Consider the following 21,595-nt stretch of genomic DNA (forward strand, 5'->3'; position numbering starts at 1 on the left):
ACATCTAGACGATCAGGTACGCGTCGCTGAAAAACGCAAGCAGTTTGGCTTTCTCAGACTGTATTAAGTTGCTAACGTTAGCTGCCTTGCTAATGATTAGGCAACGCCAGTCACCGCGGTCCGGACCCCGGAGTGACCATGACGACGGTTGCGCCTTGTGAGCAGCGCAACAAAAAATCAGTGTACACTAGGGATGTGCACGAATCGTCAAATGCTCGAGTATTTGTTCTGCAATAATTATTCGAAAAGTAAAAATACTATTCGAATTTCGCAAAGTATTGTTTTACCAGCCATATATACAGTGAGATGCATGTTAAATCCTGAACACACAAACTAAAACTGGCAGTTATAACAGAATGCAATGGGTGGCGCTGTTGAGAGTGGACACAAGTTGATCACATTTGATGAGCAAACCGTTCTGCCAGTACATTTAGATGGACACCAAAAGCAGGTTATTGCGATGTGGCTTACTGCGAGAAAGCTGGGTTCCTGTTTAAATGTACTGTATAAGCGGTGTACTCTTTACTCCCACAAATGTGCAGCTTGACAGAAAGCAGCGTCCCCGTAACAACCTAATCCCTGCGATGCTTCTGTAAACAAAAAACATAGCATCCGAGAAAGACTTTGCTAGCTGAGGTAAGGGACATTCCATCAATTAAACTGGTGTTTACAAATGAGTATAGTTAACTGAGCACGTGGATATGCTTGTTTTTCTCAACAAAAACATGACATGAGATACAATATAAACATAACTATTATTTGTCGAGTGTTTATATTCGTCCTGTACGTTAACTGCGTCAGTCTACTTCATTAGCGGTTTCTTTTTCTTTGCTTTGCATGAGCTTAAATGCTTTCATTCTGTACTTTTTTTGTTTTCACGCATTGCTTATTTAAATGTTTTTAAATAAAACACAGGACATAATATATGCTTGTTTTGGATATAATTAAAAGCTTGTTTTAGGGGGCCTGGGTAGCTCAGTGTTAAAATACTCTGGCTACCACCCCTGGTGTTCGAATCCCAGGGCGTGCTGAGTGACTCCAGCCAGGTCTCCTAAGCAACCAAATTGGACCGGTTGCTAGGGAGGGTAGAGTCACATGGGGTAACCTCCTCGTGATCGCTATAATGTGGTTCGTTCTCAGTGGGGCGCGTGGTGAGTTGAGCGTGGTTGCCGCGGTGGGTGGCGTGAAGCCTCCACACGCGCTATGTCTCTGTGGCAACGCGCTCAACAAGCCATGTGATAAGATGCGTGGGTTGACGATCTCAGACGTGGAGGCAACTGGGATTCGTCCTCTGCCACCCGGACTGAGGCGAATCACTACGTGACCACGAGGACTTAAAAGCACACTGGGAATTGGCCATTCCAAATTGGGAGAAAAAGGGGAAAAATCCCCCCACCCAAAAAAAGCTTGTTTTTTTTAAAATGGTGACAACCTTTATGACTAAACAAATAATTTTACAATGTCTCTTTCTCATTAATTACCTTCTTTTAAATTATAGAATATTCGAGTATTCATTTTTTGAGCTTAAATATTCGAATACCAAATTATTGATGAATGCCCATCCCTAGTGTACACCAGATCTGATCTTTCTGCGTTGTATTCTTGAATATTTTTCTCTAGCACCAAATGCCTCATTTATGCCCTGTCCCACTCTGCACACGTTGCCTCTTTTCCCCGCATACGAGTAAACATGAGGTGCCACATAAGTTAACGTGGTTCCAAAATGCCTTAAGACCATAACGTTTTTTTCCTTCTAAATTAATCAGCAAGTTACGAGTCTTTAATAATAAACAAATAGATTTATGTTCCAATTTTGTGAAAATTAAACATATGTCATCATCTCTGGCAAGGAAAGACAATAAAATTATTAGTTGGGAGCCTAGACTTTCTCACTTTAATGAAAATAATAAAATGGGCCATTCAGGCTTCTACATTTTCTCTCAGGGCATAACTCTGAACCCCCTATAGTTTCATTCCTCAGTCACAAGGGCTTCTATGCCCCCATACTTGTGTATCAAAATGTAAAAAGTTATTAAAAAAAAAAAAAATGTAATCTGAATATAAAAATATTCAAACAAATATTGGACTGATGTTATTAAGCTTCAAAACGAACAGATGGTCTTAACATTCATATCCAACTGCGCTTGATTGATAAACATAAAATATTTTAATACTTTGGTAGAAGATCCCTCAGACTCCACTGCTTTGGCCGTCTCTGGGCCCCCAATTTAGATTTTTTTTTTTAAGTATTTTTACTGTTTAGGTTTTTTTTTTCTTCTGCAAACAAATGTGCAATGAACAAATGTGAATATACATCGTGATAAATATAGATATTGAACGATGTGAAAAATAATATTGTGATAATATTTTTGGCCATATCGCCCAGCCCTATGAAAAACTAATACAATACAATTAGTAAAATGTATATTTTCATATTGTACCTTGTTAGAAGGTCCCCTGTATAATCAACTGCATTAGCTGGGAGAGAATTTATCTCATATATAAGCAAAAGGAACATTATAAGTGAAATATACCCATGGGCCATGTTCACACAGCAGCAGAATACGGTTGTCAGACCTGTTTTGAGTGTTTAATACAGTTGCGTTCACACACAAGTCGGTTATTTACGAGTGTGACAACCGCATTCTATAACCGAATTTACACCCGCAAATGTTCAGTCAGTGTCACTATGGTTACAGGTGTTAGAATATGGTTGTGACTTCGGTTGTTAGTTCATACAGACAGTATTCACCTGTAAGTGCGGTTGTCAATCTCAAACACTGACTGTGTGAACATAGCCAGTCAGCATTTGGGATTGACAACCGCATTTACTTACAGGTGTGAGTCTTGAAATGTCTTGTTAATACAACAGTTTACAGTAGAGGCTTGAATACTGTCTGTATGAGCGAACAACCGAAGTCACAAGTCACTGACAACCGTTTTCTGCTGCTGTGTGAACGTGGCCCATATGAATCCATACTGAATCGAATTCGAATCGAATCAGGAAATCTGTATCAATAGTCAGCGCTAATGCCCAGACAAGTTTATGATAATGACAAAATATAGAGCTGCACTAAAATAAGCTTACTTTTATAGTCATAGCATATTAAGAAACAAATTAAAGAGCAAAGACAAAGCTTATAAAAAGAATAATGTTGAAATCTAAAATGAAAAGCCAAGCCAGACAAATACCATACTCTGACCACAGACCAGACTCTTATGAGACACTGATGTCTCCAATATCGTGAGGATAATTTGCAATAGCAAATATCACAAGATATTAACCAACCAAATAAATGTCACTAAAAATAATATGTACCCACATAAACTTGTTCACAGACAAACTGAAGCAACACTGCACATCAGAGTTTGATGTTCCCTGTCAACCTGCTAACGCTAGCCCGTTTTCGTGATCAATATTTAATTAAGAGCCACTTATAAGTAAAATATGTAACTGAAACTATAATATGCGCAGACAAATTGGCTTGTGTATAGAAGATATACTGTGTTTTTGATTGATAACAGCTCGCCTCAACTAGATTAGCCTGACCGCTAACAAGTGGCGAATAAAACTTTAGCTAATACTCTAGTCAAGCTTCAATGAGACAATGTTTATTTTTAAGAAAAGCTTTGAAAATACATATATGACTCTATTATAACTTCTCTAACGTAACACATGCACTAGATATATCGCAGCACTTGATTTTGAATAGGTTTGAAGAAGGCGAAATGTTAGGCCTCGGTTTCGGCCTTAATTTTCGGCTATTTTCCTGATGAGTGGGACGGCGAATCCCTGCGCATAAGCGGGCTTGCTGTTCATCCGCCTGCCGCTGCACTCGCCCGAGTCTCAGCCAGCCATGGCTCACAATAACGCCTCGATCTATAAATCTCAGCCTTACCTGGTGCACTGCAGTCGGCGCACACCTCGCTTCTTTGCACTTTCCTGGACATCGCAGAAACAAAATCCACCGTTCTTTAAATGCTTCCAGAGATTTCAGTCCAATATTGACGGTATTTTGGCTTGCTTTTCCTCCAGGAGGGACGTCTGCGATTTTAATGCCGCCCCGAATGCCCGGAAGCCGGCGATGAGCTCTCCAGCGCTCCCGGTCCTCACCCTTCTCTCTCTCTGCTTCCTTTTCGGTTGTCTTGTGTTCTGGCACTGCAGTGACTTCTACAAAATAATACATACACTCTCTTTTGCTGTTTCAGAAGGCCCCCTAACGTTGATTATTTAATTTCGATTGTCCCAGCTGAATACAGAATAATATCTATTTCCCCGAACCATGATCGAAGAAGCCCCGATTCTGTCTTGGGCAAAAAGGGGTGGGAGTAAGAAAAGTATGGAAACGCCGTATATTTACATCCACTGCACTATACACTTTTGTATGGCAGGCTGCATATTCTCCTTCTCTGACGTCTGTCTCTCGCGCTCTCTCTTTCTCTCCTGCCCCACTCGTCATTAGTGCACTGGCGGGGGCAGACAGAGCCACAAAGAGGGACCATGCAGTAGCTATAACCTACACACCAATGCTGAGGTTTTTGACATACCTTTATAATCCCCAAAACAAACAAATAAATACATGTTTTCATTTGTGTGTGTTTATTTATTATTCAGTTTTAAAATGAATATGATTTGGCTAGAAAAGCATTGGGCCTAACCTATAGTAAAATGATTGGTTTTATACTAACTGATCCATAAAAATCCAATTGCAACTACATTATAGTAAATAGTTAATACTAGTGCAATAGTGCACAATTATTATATTCTACATGATTTTAACAATACAAATTTCATTCTGGACTCTAAATAGCCCCCTAGGTGTGAGTGAGAGTCCCCCAGTGGGGTGCGTCAGGAAGGGCATCCGGCGTAAAACCTGTGTCCAAGTCAATAATGTGGATCACGGATGATACGCTGTGGCGACCCCTAACGGGAGCAGACGAAAGAAGAAGAAGAAGAATAGAAATTTAATTCTGGAGTATCTTTTATATCATATTAAAGGGATAGTTCACCCAAAAATGAAAATGCTGTCATCTTTTTCTCACCCTCATGCCATCCCAGATGTATATCACTTTCTTTCCTCTGCTGAACACAAACAAAGATTTTTAGAAAAATATCTCAGCTCTGTAGGTCCATACAATGCAAGTGAATGGTGATCAGAAACTCCAAAAAGCACATAAAGGCAGCATGAAAGTAATCCATGCGGCTCTAGTGGTTAAATCTATGGCTGTTTCTCAATGTCCATTCTTTTTGTGTTCTTACATTCTTGTGGACTTGTTTGACGTCATCACCCACTTCCAAAAAAATAAATAAATAAATAAATAAATAGTTAAGAGGATGTTTAATGTACAAATATCAGCACATCTCAAAACTCGCATAGATGTGTTTTACATCAAGTCTTCCGAATTCGCTCTTTCAAAGTAGTTAGCAAGACTGATTTTCACAAGAATGGAAGAACAAGAACACGTTCTTAGCATTGAGAAACACCCCATGTCTTCAGAAGAGATATGATAGATGTGGGTGAGAAGCAACCAATATTTAAGTCCTTTTTTACTATCAATCTTCACTTTCACTTTCACATTCTTCTTCTTTTATTTTTGGTGATTCTCATTCTGTGTGCATATCACCATCTACTGGTCAGGGAGGAAAATTTATAGTTATAATTGACTTAAATATCGATCTGCTTCGCACACATCATATCGCTTCTGAACATATGGATTAAACCACTGGAGTCATATGGATTACGTTTATGCTGCCTTTATGTGATTTATAGACCTTCATAGTTCTGGCCACCATTCACTTGCATTGTATGGACCATCAGAGCTGAGATATTCTTCTAAAAATCTTCATTTGTGTTCAGCAGAAGAAAGAAAGTCATACACATCTGGAATGGCATGAGGGTGAGTAATTGATAGACTCAATCTGATCATATTTTAATCGCAGAATATGGCTAACAGTTCAGTGTAACTCTCTGGTTCAGATGGGTAGATGAGAGGGATAAAAGAACACATTATACAGCAAACATTTAGCATATTAGCACAACAGCTCAAAATACTCTTCATTCTATTCATTGAGCAGAAACTCTATTTTACAATAGAATTTAGATTTGTTTCGACATTATATTCTATTTTATTCTGCTAAGTACAAGTTTAAATACTAACTGATGAATAAAACTTGATTATATTGAAATAATAGGCCAATTTAAATTTATTTATTAGGTAATATTAAAAAACATTGATAACAGTGTGAGATTCTCTCTCTCTCTCTCCTTTCATGGTGCTGGGAGCAGCATAAGGATGAATGACAGAGTTACTGACAAGACACAGATGTTCACTGGCTCATAGGCAGGGTTGGGGAGTGACGAAATACATGTAACGGGAATACGTATTTAAAATACAAAATATAAGTAACTGTATTCCTCTACAGTTACAATTTAAATCATTGGTAATTAGAATACAGTTACATTCAAAAAGTATTTTGATTACTGAAGAGATTACTTTGCATTTTATTGTCATTTGTTTCATTTAATATTTAGTCCTTTCAGATGGAAAACATTTATACATATAAACGATGTGATCCAAAGTGCATTTGAACAGCGGTGAAACACTTTCTTATGATGTGTTACATCCATACGAGCAGACAGAGAATTAATTTTGAAGTAATTTTGGAGCAGAAGATTCACGTTAGATCATAATTTCTTTTTTTCTACTAAGACCTCTTATATTAGGGCAGAAATCATATTCTTGATAATATTTTTTTTTTATTGTTTTCCTGTTAAAATATCTAAAAATCATTAAAACAAGATCAATTTGATTTATCTTGTTGTAGAAACAACACTGCATAAGATATTTAGGTTTTTCAGAGAATGTATTTTTAACATGTGTATTTTGTCTTACTGTACTGGCAGAGTTTTTATAGTCAAAACAAGTGAAAAAAATCTACCAGTGCTGAAGAAGTAATCCAAAGTATTTAGAATACGTTATTGACCTTGAGTAATCTAACGGAATACGTTACAAATTACATTTTACAGCATGTATTCTGTAATCTGTAGTGGAATACATTTCAAAAGTAACCCTCCCAACCCTGCTCATAGGTGTGTTAGTTGCTTTCATCGATGAAACGAGAGCCCTGCCTCAGCGAGCGCGCGTGAAAGAGAAGAGAGAGAGAGTCTCGGAGGAGAGTGGACGGAGACCATCCATACACATGCGTTAGGTTTACACTGCATTTCAACATAGACACTTATTGAATGCCTAGCTACAATGCAAAGGGGACCCTGGATTCGAAAAGGGAGAGAAATTCCCTTATCGATTGTCTCAGCAATAATAATATAGCACGCGCCCTTTACTAAAGTAACTGATACCACACATAAGCAGGGAAACGGAACGGGGAAGAGAGCCGCGAACTATGCAGCGAGGATGATTTCCGCCAGAAAAACTCCGGAGAAGAGTCGATATCACCTTCATTATCTGGTGTGGCATAATAAACACCGGCAGCTGGAGAAAGAGCTCTCGGCGCGTGAGCAGGTAAGTTGAATTCGGTTGTGCAGTGGCAGTCTCGCGGGTAGATGATGATGTGAGAATCAGGCCGTGTGTCTGACTGGAAACTGATCTGGGGTAGTGGTCGGGAAAACCGTGCTATTGACATTTCGCGTGGAAAAAAGAAGAAGCTTTAAAGCCTTAAATGTGTAAAGAAATAGCTGAATAATGCAAGGCATCAGTATTAGCCTTTACAGAGGTATCAGCACATGAATATAGGACTTGATTCGGGTTGTAATCTGTGGTGTGAGGGGCAAAATGTGTCTTCTTCATTATTTTCTGATTTTAATAATAACGTTTCCTCAGTTAAGTGGTTAGTCACTTGCCTGTTGGTGTACTACAGACAAAATTATGCATGTAAAAAATAAATAATAATAATAAAAAAATAAAATAAAATATAATAAAAACACACACCCTGGTTGTGTATTAAAACCTATTGAGCTGCTTATCTAGACGTTCGAACGCGCCTATGATGCCCAAAAAATGCTGTCTACATAGAAAGATCACTTAATTTCGAGACACAGCCCCGGTCTCTCCAAACCACTCATGTTACATGTCAGTCATTTTACCGCGGATCCGTATACAGTATTGATTTGAGAGTATCAAAGATGCAGTTTTTTATTTATTTATTTTTGTTTTTCGATTTGAAAGATGATGTAAAATACCCAGAGACTGCAAAACAGAATGGCATTGGATCAAAATAATACAAGAACCAGTGTTACATTAATATGTAATCTATTCATTTGAATGAAAATATAGCCTGCTGGGCAAACAAAGGGGCCAAAATAGCCAGTTTAAATTAGAGGGGAAGACAAACAAGTGTATATATATATATATATATATATATATATATATATATATATATATATATATATATATATATATATACACACATACACAACAAAAATAAGCAAATAAAAACAAATACATAAAACACACACACACACACACACTTGTTTTTATATCATTGTGAGGACTCTCCATAGACTTCCAACGATAATTTCTATACCCTAACACTAACCCTACCCCTAAAACTAACCCTCACAGAAACGTTTTTGCATTTTTACATTTTCAAAAAAACATCATTTAGTATGTTTACTAAGCCATTTCCCTTGTGGGGACCGCTGGCTGGGCCCCACAATGTAGGTGATCTCAGGTTTTATTAGTGGGGACATTTGGTCACCACAATGTAGTATAAACATGTACACACACACACACACACACACACACACACACACACACACACACACACACACACACACACACACACTCATGTTGGTGCAGCTATCATTATGAGGACTCTCCATAGACATAATTATTTTTATACTATACGAACTATAGATTCTATACCCTAACCCTAACCCTACCCCTAAACCTAACAATCACAAAAAACTTTCTGCATTGTTACATTTTCAATAAAACATCGTTTAGTATATATTTTGAAGCGATTTTAATTATGGGGACACTAGAAATGTCCTCATAAACCACATTTATAGCATAATACCCTTGTGATTACCAGTTTGTAACCTAAAAAAAAGTCCTCGTAAACCACTTAAACCTGCCCACACACACACACACACACACACACACACACACACACACACACACACACACACATTTTTCCAGTTAGGTATAATTGGAGACATTAATTAATAGATCCATTAAATAATAGGGCAAATTGTAACATTTTGTTCCTTCATATCACAGACTAGTACCAATCTACCTACCATCTTTGTGCCAAAAGTACCTGTGCCATTATTAGACTTATAATGAGAAAGACAACATCATAATACCGAAAAATACCCAAGAAGCTACCATTAAAGCCTGAATGCATTTCTTATAATAATAGTAAGTTTATGCACAATTGACTTAATGGTGCACTCAGTAATTTCAAATCAAATCAAAATCAAATCACTTTTATTGTCACACAATAAATATACACAAGTGCAATAGTGTGTGAAATTCTTGGGTGCAGTTCCGAGCAACATAGCAGTCGTGACAGTGATGAGACATATACCAATTTTGTCCTCATTAAAACATTCTCACATGAGATCAAGACTCATAAAGCCTATAAAATCAATTTTATTCCACATGGAGCGGATCCATTCATGGGGGCTGCCATGTTAAGATCACATGACCAGCCGAATACTACTCGCTTAATCTCAGTAACCACGTTATTGGACACTTACGCTCATGGATTAAATTAATCATGGCTGACTGTGAATAGTGAATTCCTACAATGCCATCCGTAACAGAAAACTATTGCATTATTAGATTTTGTTTGAAAGATGCTGCATCCATGCCCCTAGGTGTCAGTGTAAGTCCAAGGCGACATGCATAAAAAAACTGTGGCATAATACAAAAATTGATTTCAACTCATCCCTCCTTTTCTTTAAAAAAAAAAAGCAAAAATCGAGGTTACAGTGAGGCACTTACAATGGAAGTGAATGGGGCCAATTTTTGGAACGTTTAAAACATAAATGTGAATCTTATAATTTTATAAATGCACTTACATTAATAATATTTTTAAAAACTCGTATTATTTGAGCTGTAAAGTTGTTTAAATCATCGTTTTTCCGGCCATTTTAGAGTTGTAGGGTTTATGCTGTTGCGTCGGCATGGTAAATAAATTGTAAAATTGGATCTAACTTTACACAAGGAAAGATTAGTTAGCAAAAGCATGCATATTGTTTAATTCTTGTGTCTATACTTTTGAAAAAGTGGGTATTTTAACATTTATGGATTGGTCCCACTCACCTCTATTGTAATTAGTAACTATTCCACTACAGTTACAGTTTAAATAATTGGTAATTAGAATACAGTTACATTCAAAAAGTATTTTGATTACTGAAGAGATTACTTTGCATTTTATTGTCACTTGTTCCATTTAATATTTAGTCCTTTCACATGGAAAACATTTATAAAAATAAATGATGCAATCCAAAGTGCATTTGAACAGCGGTGAAACACTTTCTAAAGATGTGTTACATTCATACGAGCAGACAGAGAAGTAAGTTTGAAGTAAGTCTGGAGCAGCAGAAATAGAAATAAACCTTGTGTAATTTGTGAACATTTAGCTCTATGCTAATCTAAAATGCTATTTCTAGCCATTTTACATGCACCTGTTACCAGGCATGATCATATTTTTTTAGATCATAATTTTTTGTCTCTAGTAAGACCTTTTAGATTAGGGCAAAAATCTTATTCTCTATGATAATTTTTTTATTGCTTTTCTGTAAAAATATAAAAAATCCTTTAAACAATTAAGATCACTTTGCTTTATCTTGTTTTAGAAGCAACAGTACATAAGATATTTAAGCTTTTTTCAGATAATGTATTTTTAACATGTGTATTTTGTCTTTATTTTTATACAATAGTCAAAACAAGTGAAAAAATCTACCAGTGCTGAAGAAGTAATCCAAAGTATTTAGATTACATTACTGATTTTGAGTAATCTAACAGAATACATTACAAATGACATTTTACAGCATGTATTCTGTAATCTGTAGTGGAATACATTTTAAAGGGGTCATGCAGTGCTTTTTGGTCCAATGATAATGTTATAAAAGTTTTTTTGCACCAAAACAGTCACAGTTTAGTAATATGATCATTTTCCACCGTTATTGGCCCTCTGTCTGAAACGCTTGGTTTTGGCCTAAGCGCCTCTTTAAAACTTCAACGTAAATGCCCACTGTTATGATTGGCAAACATCATGCAGCCCCTCAAATTCAGCATACTCAGTCGGAAGAGAATGAACCTCAACATTATAAAACAAAATTGCAGGGTTTACACATAACGCACATCCAACACATTGCATCTGAATATATTAAAGTGTTCATCTCAAGCACAACTGTTAACACTCAGCACCATAAACTATCAAACAGTCATGACATTTGAAATATTCATGAATGAAACAGTTTACTTACGTTTTTGAAGTGTACACATGTTGTGGGATGTGTAAATACAAATGACCAATGTGTTGTGACGTCATAACACAGATTTCAAAATGAGAAGTTTCAGCAAGGTGGCAACTATAAATGCTCTTTTTAGACTGGGGAAGTTTTGAGTTCTGAAATTTACAGTATGTTTTTATAGTACAGTTACCTCTTATATGTCTAAATATCAGAGTTGTGGACTCTAATCGCACGACTAGGACTAGGACTCAAGCCCTCTGACTTGGAAATATTTGATACCTTCTAAAACCAAATATCAGAGTTGTACATTTAAAAATGTGCAGCAAATCAATGATTCATTTTACCCAATACATTTCCACGCTCCACATTCAACCATTCACACAACCAAACAGGGGTGGAAAGAGTGCTGAAAAGCATACTCAAGTAAAAGTACAGTTACTTCCCAAAAAATGTAGTGTGAGTAGAGTAAAAGTACCTGTCCTAAAAACTACTCAAGTAAGAGTAAAAGAGTAGCTCATTTAAAAGTACTCATGAGTTGTGAGTATTGTGTATTGGTTGCGAATGTGATCAGTCCTTATATTAAACACTGTATGCTGCGATTTAAAAATGTAGCACACATATCTTAATTCACATTCCCTTTATGGCTGTTTGCCGGAAAGAATGAAAAATATTGGTATTTTATAGGTATTTTTGACTGCCAACTTTTAAAATACATCACTTATCTATGATAAACAATACATGAATGTGATTCCAAAAAATAAAAGGGAGACATACAGAGATGAAAAGATCAAAAAGGTATTTTCAATACACTGAACACAATTTTAAATCATAATGTATGAAGCAATTACATTCAAATCAGTTTATGTGTAGGGTCTAAATTTCCTTTAATGGTGACAGACCAAGTTATTGTTGCTCATAAAACTTTATGTTCAATGCAAATGCTAAAACAACTAAAAAAGACTGTCACTTGGCAGCTGGCATATCACGTCCCACACAATAGAGCGGGTATAAAGCAGGGGTGGGTAAAGTCTTTTGGTACAGGAGCCACATCGGGGGTAACATTTTATTTTGATGGACCCCCTACAGATATTCAACTGACTATAGTGACTTATCAACTGACTTGCTATAGCTAGTAAATAGTGTTTCAACAAACATTCAGTATACTTTCAGTAGCATTTCGGGATTCGGGATGTGTATGACTATCGTTCTTCTGCTGATCACAAACAAAAATTTTTAGAAGAACGTTTAAGCTCTGTAGGTCCATACAAGTGAATGGTGATCAGACCTTTGTTGCTCCAAAAACCACATAAAGGAAACATAGAAGTAATCCATTAAAATCCATTGGTTTAATTCATGTCTTCAGAAGTGATATAATAGGTGTGGATGAGAAACAGATGAAAATTGAAGTCCTTTTTTTCCCACTCTAAATCTCCACTTTCACTTTTACATCTGCAAATGTTGTGACTGTTTAACTTTCACATCTGAAAGTGAAAGTGTAGATTCAGAGTAAAAAAGGACTTGTTATGTTTCTCATCCACACCTATATCTCTTCTGAAGATATGGATTAAACCACTGGAGTTTAATGGATTACTTCTAAGTTTCCTTTATGTGATTTTTGGAGCTACAAAGGTCTGATCATCATTTACTTGCATTGTATGGACCTAAAGAGCTGATATATTCTTCTCAAAATCTTTGTGTTCTCCTGCTGAAAGAAAGTTAAACACATCTGTGATGGCATGAGGGTGAGTACATGATAAGAGCATTTTCATTTGGGGGTGAACTATCCTTTTAAGACTAAAAATAGTTGTGTTCTCATTCTAATGCATGATGCACAATTTTCTGAAGTGTATTTGTGACTGATGGAATATTCTTCCTGAAGCATCGCTCTACAAATGTTAATACTTTTCTATCAGGCATTAGAAAAACTTGATAAAGGCTGAGCATAACAATAAATTATTTTATCATCTTTACTTCCCTGGTAATTTATTATTCAAATTAACACACACTCTACATCAGGGGACAGTATTATAAAAAAAATTACATTCTTATATTACATTCATACTTTTAAAGCTACTAAAATTATTTAGCCAAAAGCATTGAGTGGTTCCCCTGTTTTCTTGTTGTTGTTTGATTAATAGACTTTTAATGACACACTAGTGGTCTATTCGGTTACACTTCAAGTCTGACATTTTGACACAAATCTGCTTTTTGTTCAACTGTTTACATTCACTTTAGACATAACTGACTGTGTTTTCATTAATACCTCGCCAAGACGGGCATTTTTGCGGAATTATGAAGTGTATTTGATAATTTAGGTGCATAGCCGCATTAGCACTCTCGGAACACACACGCATGTAAAGCACACACACATACGCGCACGCACACGCACGCACGCACGCACGCACACACACACACATATAAGCCGCCTGTCAGTCAAATGGTGCGCAGCTACAGAAGTGAGGAAATAAAAAGTCAATTTTAGATTTTGTCGAGATCAACCAATGGTTGTCTTGCTATCGCGATCGATATAATGGTCACCCCTGGTCTAGATGTAGGCTAAATATAGAAAATTACTCAAAAGTTTATCATCAATATCGAGGATTTTTCCAGACAAATATCGAGATTGTTTTATTCCCCAGCCTTATAACCTAGCTAATATTGGATAAATCTTTTACAGCAGCCCAATAATCTCAGTAATAGATGGCTAATTTACAGGTGTTATAGACACAGAAAATCTAGTAAGCACAAATATGAAGTTTACCTCAATATGCTTCTTCAAATTAGATGTTAAATAATGATGATATCTCGACTGGCTAGAGCAAGCGACACGATCAAGCAGTTGGCCTTCTACATTGTGAAAAGCTCTTTTAGGTTTGGCCATGGATGTTCAGGTATTGAACTGTTGCTTGAGGCATCCTCCACATCCGTCATGATAGCAGTTGTGCCACTCCACCTTCAAGTTTTCTACGTGTGTTTTGATTTGACGGGAGTCACATGACTCTCTGTAGCCAATCACGTTGATGGATAAAAATAAAATCAGAACAGGGAAGTAGCGGACACAGATGGTGGGAAAATAGCACAGTAAAAGTACAGTAACAGCCCTTAAAATGTACTCAAGTAAAAGTATACCATTTTATAACTACTTCAAAAAGTACAATTCCTGAGAAAAACTACTTAATTACAGGAAAGAGAGTATCTGAAATGTGTTACTCTACACCCCTGCAACCAACCAATCAACTTCCACGAGAGTGAGACCAAGTTTGAAGATTGCAGCCAAAATGATACCAATATCATTTGGATATAAAATATACAATATTGAAGGAAACAAAAGGATTGCAACATGTAGAACCTGTGGTTCAAAAATTACAGACGCTTTATCAACAACGTCCAATTTTGTGAGGCATCTGAAAACCCACAGACAGAGGTATGTTGGGATTGTTAACTTTTACATGTCAGCTACGGTTCAGTAGCTGTTAGCTGGGTTAGCTAGCTAGATACTAGGGATGTGACAATATATCGAATTTTGATATATCACGAAATAAAAAAAATTACAAACCATATCGAGGCAAAACTCGATATTTGTAACAAACATCAAACATCATAATCTTTCTACTGCTTGATCTGACACCTACTGCGCTTTTTTCTACTCTGTTTACAGGATTCACACAAGTTCCTTTAAGTGCTTAAAGTTAGCTTTTAGAAATGTAAGCACTTGAATACCTGGAAAATCGCCTTTTTGTTGAAAAGTGCTTGAGATTAAAACAAACACATTTCTTCCGTGTAATGTGTCCATCAAAGTTGAGATCCCGCACTCCACTTTTATTGCGTAATGTGTATTTTAATATCCTTCCTGTTCTTTACACTCGGATAAAAAAGTAAAAATAAATATTAATTTCAATCATAAATTGCACGGATGCCCTAAAAAAAGAGACTTCTCTCTCGTTAATAAGCCGAGACAGTGAGGCACTTACAATGGAAGTGAATGGAGGCCAATTTTTTTAATGTTAAAATCAAGGGCATAGCCAAAAAATTACTTTTGGGTGGGCCTCAATAAAAATGGATGGACCAAGTTTTCACTCAGTTTTTTTAACCAAATTTTCCTTAACAACAGAGAAGCTGTGCTTTCAAAAAGTTCTTTCACACTTTCAGAAATCAAAATGTATGCATTTTTAAACTATTTTATAAATATATATTTGAAGTCAAAGAAACATCTCTAATATTCTGGGTGGGCCTGGGTCTAATTTGGGTAGGCCCATCCCAGTCCACCCTTGGCTACGCCACTGGTTAAAATACTTACTATTTCAAAAGTACAACCACAAGACATAAACAATATGCATGTAAACATGATTTTAGTGTGATATAATCACTTACTAACCTATTCTGTGTAAAGTTATAGCCAATTTTACAACTTTGTTTATGACGATGTAATGTCAACAAACCCTAAAACCCAAAAATGACTGTAAAAAACGATTCTTCCCAAAAACAACTTTACAGCTCAAACAATACACAAGTTTAAACAGAAGAATTAAAGTGCTTTTATAAAGTTATACGGTTAAAATTTCTGCCTTTTAAACCCTTCAAAAATTGGCCCCATTCACTTCCATTGTAAGTGCCTCACTGTAACATTAATTTTTGCTTTTTTTTTTTTTTTAAGAAATGGAGGGAGTCTAAATAAATTTTTGTGGTAATTAACATTATACCACAACTAGCTTAACTTGTATAGAACTCGGAATATTCCTTTAAGACACACTTGTAACTTTCTAGCACATTCCTTTACATACAAATTGAACTGAGATAGATCGGCGCCCTTAGTGAAATTATACAGTATATCTCACGTAAAATTGAACTAGGAAGTGATGAACATACAATAAAAACCTTCCTGATATAAATCTATATATATTTAATATAGGAATTAATACTCGGACACTAATTTGGGTAAAGAGCACTAATGACTTGTTTAAGACTTGAAGCTCAAAGTTGAGGACTTGTGACTTGACTTGGACTTGACTTGGGACTTGAATGCAAAGACTTGAGCCTTACTTGAAAATGTAATTCTTCATTTCATGACCCCTTTAAAAGTAACCCTCTAAACCCTGTCAATATTATGCCACAAATGCTGTTGGTTGAGCTTAACGTGTATTGAAATTTGACTTGACTAAGTAAAAATTAACTACATTGGGTTACATGAAAGTACATTTTAAGGGTTAGATTAAAATAGAACTTAATGTAACAATGGCATGTGACCACTTATAGTATGCTCTCTGCTACACTCACACCTTTCACTATAAATAAATAAATAACTATATAAAAATAAATATTTATTTATAACTCATTTATAACTAATTTAGACAAAATCTTCAATCTCAATTACAGTTGCCATGCAATGATTCAGTCTTTCCAAACTCCAAGCATACTGTAACTCTTTCAAATACCAGCCATCTTGTTTCTGTGCAGGGCTTTATGGCTTGGGCAAAAGGTCATAATTCAGACCCTAACCGTGTTGATGATTACTGCAATAAAAAACACTCCCAGTATATCTGATTTACAGGCCGCTGACAGAATAATCTAACCACACTTGGCATAGTGTGCGAGCTAAGAAGACTGAGGATTGCACTGGTGGGGTGTTGCTGGATGAGTCAAACCGGGCTCCTTTGGGGACGGTACGAGGCACTAAGAGGGAGGTCAATACTGTCACGCTTGATCCAATGAATGTGGCACACAGTCTCGCTGACAAGGGGAAAAGTTGCTGCACCAGCACACAGGATTATGGGATAGATGTTAGGTGTCAGTGTAAGAACAAAGGGGGGAACTTAAGCTATCCGGACGGATGAGAGGGTATGATATGAATAGCGATGAGCAGGCCCAGTACAAATCGGCAGACATTTTTTCCACATTTTCTGCGCTGATATTGGAAGAAAATCTGTGGAATGGATTTCAATATACACAAAAGACTAAAAGAATCTTTTTAATTTTACGGTAAAAACTGGCAGCTGTGGGTGACCTCACCGTAAAAAATACAGTGACCATGTTTCAGGCATTACGGAATGGCATTTATGTGTTTGTATATTTTACAGTTCACTACCGTATAAATCAATAAATGATATAATGTTAATATACCAACCTACGGGAACTACAAAAGCCTGCTTTGCACTTTTAAATGTACTGTTAACCACCATAGTAACACAGGTGGTACAACAAAAGGCCACATGATGACTTAAATTTCATCAAAAATGGCCCTTCCATGAGTAATGGCCAATAAATATGTATTGACAGTACACAGTGTCACTCACACAAACACCACCAGGGCAACACACTTGACACAAAAATAAGGCAATAAACATAAACTAAGCAACATAAAATTTAACAGAAAACACACAAATGTACATAACAGATAAGAAACATCAAATGTGATGGTCACGCATTGAAAATGATTTGTATTGCCTTGTTAAAGTAAAATATAATTTTTCACAGCACATGGTAAGGTTAATCAATTAACAGTTGTGTACTGTAGCATTTTAACAAACTTTTTCCAATACAATTCTAAATACAATCTTTTTTTTACAGTGTAACTATGTTAAACAAAGTTATTATACACTTATCATACACTAGTAATACACTTCTATTGATAGCAAAGTACATAATAAGAAGAGCCAAAAATATTTAAAGGTGCACTCAGTAATTTTTTCCTCATTAAATTGTACTCCTAAAGAAAAAAAGAAAAAAACATTTTGAAACATATGTATATACTTGTGACCACTCACATAAGATGTGACTCCAGTCTTATCAGTAACTTTATAAAAGCTGTTTTATTCTACATGGAGAGGGTCCCCTCATTGGGGCCGCCATGTTAGAATCACATGACCAGTCAAATACTACTTGCTTAATCTCAGTAACCACCCTGGACACTTTCACTCAATTGATTAAATCAATCGTGGCTGACTGTGAATAGTAAAATTCTTCAATGAAATCAGTTGTTTGAATGGTGCTGCATCCAGGCCCCTATTGGTGTCAGTGTAAGTCCAATACGACAAAAACAAAAAATGACTAAGTGCACCTTTAAAGCTACTAGTGTCACTAGTGGGTTTTGAAACAGAATCCAGAAAACTCCCCACATCTTCCATTGGTTGTAAAAAACAAATAGTTCCGCCCTAAACGCACACCATTGGTTGAGCCATTGTTATTGTCCAGATGGGTCACTCAAACAAATGGAGGAATGATTTCATAGCGCCACAGAGCCACAGTGTTACATTTTCAGATTAAAATTAACCTAGAAATGTCTTGTACTTATGGTTGACTCTGTTCTCTGCTTTTTCAGTTCGCTGAAGTCGTGCTCTTAATACCTGTTCTCTGGATTTTTATGCTATTTTATTCTTTTTATTTTATTTTTATATACATTTTTCTCAGTGTGTATTACTTTTTATTCTTATTTCATGTTCTTAATTGTTTTTTTGTTTTTTGTTGTTGTTGTTTTTTTATGTTATCTTGTATTTTCTTTAAAAATTTATATGTAAAGCATTTTGAATTGCCATTGTGTATGAAATGTGCTATATAAATAAACTTGCCTTGCCTTCCATATTAAGCTGGGAAACTTTAATAAACAAACATGATGTCCGTCGATTTTTCTGCAGAATTCTGCACACACAGATTTTGTGTGGGCCTGGCAATAAGCAAGAGATGTATTTGGGGTGTGGGCAGGGGCGGATTTAGTGATTTGGGGGCTCTAGGCAAAGTACAGGAATGGGGCCCTCTTCAATGACACACATATTTAGGTCGATTTTTTCTTGAAGATGCTGTAAGCCTTTTTATTGTTATTATTATTGTATTTTTTTATGGAATGGTACGGTATGGAGAAAATATTCCTACGCCCTGAAAGATATCACTGATTACGGTTACATGGAAACCAGACAGAGGCTTATTGCGAGAAAACAGCATTCCTGTTTACATGCACTGTATAGGCGGGAACACTATTCCCGTATACATGTGACTCAGTCAGTAAGCAGCTTTCTTCACAGCAATGTAGTTTTCCTGCAACGCTTGTGTAAACAGCACACATGGCATCAGGGGCGGACTGGGAAGAAAATTCAGCCTGGGATTTTACATAGAAACTGGCCCAAAAGTTGTTGAGCGGGGGTGGTTGCTGTCCTTTTCTGCATATCGCTGCCACATTCCGCATATCATGGCGCCATTTTGTGGCGCATTCTACATAACGTGGCAGCCCACGCAGCCCCATTTCGTGGCCGGCCCACCGGGAAAAGTCCTGATTCTCCCAATGGCCAGTCTGCCACTGCATGGCATCCGAGGAAGAGTTCACTATTTTATTTTCTGTTGATTCTCTTTATTTCCAGATATTCCAGTGTTGTTAATAATGTCTGTCAACACATTATAAAAACACAATCTGGCTACTATGAACTAAAATACAGTATATCCCACTACAATACCTTTTTTCTTTCTCACTCTCCCTCTCCCTTTCTTAATGCACTTTTCCTCCATCAATTTGACCTTGAATTAACTATATCCAAATTATTAGACTAAAAGTTGACTTTGCATGTTTCCAGAAGGCTTTGATCAACTTTTAAATTTGAAAAAAAAAAAAAAGTTTGCTAGATTTACGCTGCTAAATAGGGCGAAAACACGTCAACAGTCAGAGAATGTTTTTTTATTTTATTTTTTATATATAATTATACATATTATATAATCTGCACCTGTCTACTGAGGTACTTCAACTTGGGAATTAACATTCCTTGCGTTTGAACATCATATTTATGGGGAAATTGCCGTAATTTGTTTAGACATTTCCGTTGAAGCAAAGAATTGTGGGTTGTGAGTGCCCACGAAGGATACACGTCATGCATCCTCCGAATTCCCGTGAAAGAAGGTCGCATTCGAAGGCTGCATTCGAAGTGTCCTACTCGCTTTTCTGAAACGAGACAGCCTCGATGACGTGTGCGGCCGAAAAATGTGACCTCCGTTGGACACAGCCTTCCAAACGAGACACAGCCAGTGTTACCTTAGGACAGGGCTCTTCAACTACTTTCTCGCGGGGGCCAGGGTAGGGTTGCACCAGCTGTGCGTAAGTTCTCACGTAAGTTAGGACGTAAAGTTCACACTAAGGGCTTAGTAACTACTAGTTAGTTTGTAACTAAGTCAGTGCTTAATTTGGTTGCACCACCTGTTCTTAAGGCAAGACTTAACTAGTAGGTCATAAGCTCTCCATAAAGTAATGCGTAGTTACATAATATGATGTTTACCTGTATTTATCCAATAAGCAGCCTTCAAATTTGTACACAGAAGTGTTAAAAAGCCGTGAATTTCATCTAGTTACGGTTGATGTTCAAATCTTGTTTGCTCACGTAAATGTCAGCTGTAATAAATTATATTCCCATTAAAATACGATACGTAATAAAAGTAGATTTGATAAATATATTTGCCCTGTGTAAATAACAATATATAGGAACTGTATCTAAAATAAATGAGGGGTGATAAATAAATACTAATACAACAAGCTGGAAAAATAGACATTTATTCATTTTAAAATCTTGTATATTTTGAATGTGTTGAAACTTGACACACTGGGTGACGCACCCTAAAAACTGCACCGTTAGAACGGTTTCATGCTGAAGAGACACTTAAAAGTAATTTTTTTCTCCCTTTCGTAAATGTAAACAAGTGTAAATGTCAACATTGTATGTCGAAATGATTGATGCCTGTCAAAACATGAGCTCATTGATGTCATTAAATGAGTCTGCTTTTTTATTCCATTCGTTACTCCTGGTCGGAGGCTTCCGTAAATATTTAGTTTATATGTAGGGTTACGTCCTACCTAAGTTTAATGGTGCAATGCTCAAATATTAGTGTTAGTGGCCATATACGCCACAACTAGGCTAAATTTAATTTACGCACAGCTGGTGCAACCGGCCCCAGATTATCCAGATGAAAACTAGTGGGGGCCAAAAAAATCATTCGGTATTCATCTTAGCTAGCATTTAGATCTGCTAAAGCCCTCTCACATTATCAACCCACATATTAAAACAATGGTCATAAAGAAATGTCATGTTTACTTAAGAATGCATTTAATTGGGGGCCTGGGTAGCCATGTGATAAGATGTGGGGATTGACGGTCTCAGACGCGGAGGCAACTGAGATTTGTC

The 21,595-nt window shown here is 36.5% G+C and overlaps 2 protein-coding genes across 4 annotated transcripts in view; one reads left to right on the top strand and one right to left on the bottom strand.

Moving 5' to 3' along the window:
• The window catches only part of git1 (G protein-coupled receptor kinase interacting ArfGAP 1), a 44,937-nt gene extending 40,494 nt beyond the window's left edge, over nucleotides 1-4,443 (bottom strand). Inside the window, exon 1 of one of the 2 annotated variants that reach the window (XM_051665251.1) lies at nucleotides 3,900-4,443. In XM_051665251.1, the coding sequence (XP_051521211.1) occupies nucleotides 3,900-3,951 (52 nt within the window). In that variant the 5' untranslated portion in view covers nucleotides 3,952-4,443. The remainder of the gene's footprint in view (nucleotides 1-3,899) is intronic. The other variant, XM_051665252.1, reaches the window with a different exon arrangement.
• A 2,757-nt stretch (nucleotides 4,444-7,200) lies between these two features.
• The window catches only part of ankrd13b (ankyrin repeat domain 13B), a 48,868-nt gene continuing 34,473 nt past the window's right edge, over nucleotides 7,201-21,595 (top strand). For both annotated transcript variants that reach the window (XM_051666153.1, XM_051666154.1), the window contains exon 1: nucleotides 7,201-7,521. In XM_051666153.1, coding sequence (XP_051522113.1) covers nucleotides 7,414-7,521 — 108 coding nt within the window. In that variant the 5' untranslated portion in view covers nucleotides 7,201-7,413. The remainder of the gene's footprint in view (nucleotides 7,522-21,595) is intronic.

The sequence above is a fragment of the Myxocyprinus asiaticus genome, chromosome 31, assembly GCF_019703515.2.
Source record: "Myxocyprinus asiaticus isolate MX2 ecotype Aquarium Trade chromosome 31, UBuf_Myxa_2, whole genome shotgun sequence".
NCBI classification, from domain to species: domain Eukaryota; kingdom Metazoa; phylum Chordata; class Actinopteri; order Cypriniformes; family Catostomidae; genus Myxocyprinus; species Myxocyprinus asiaticus.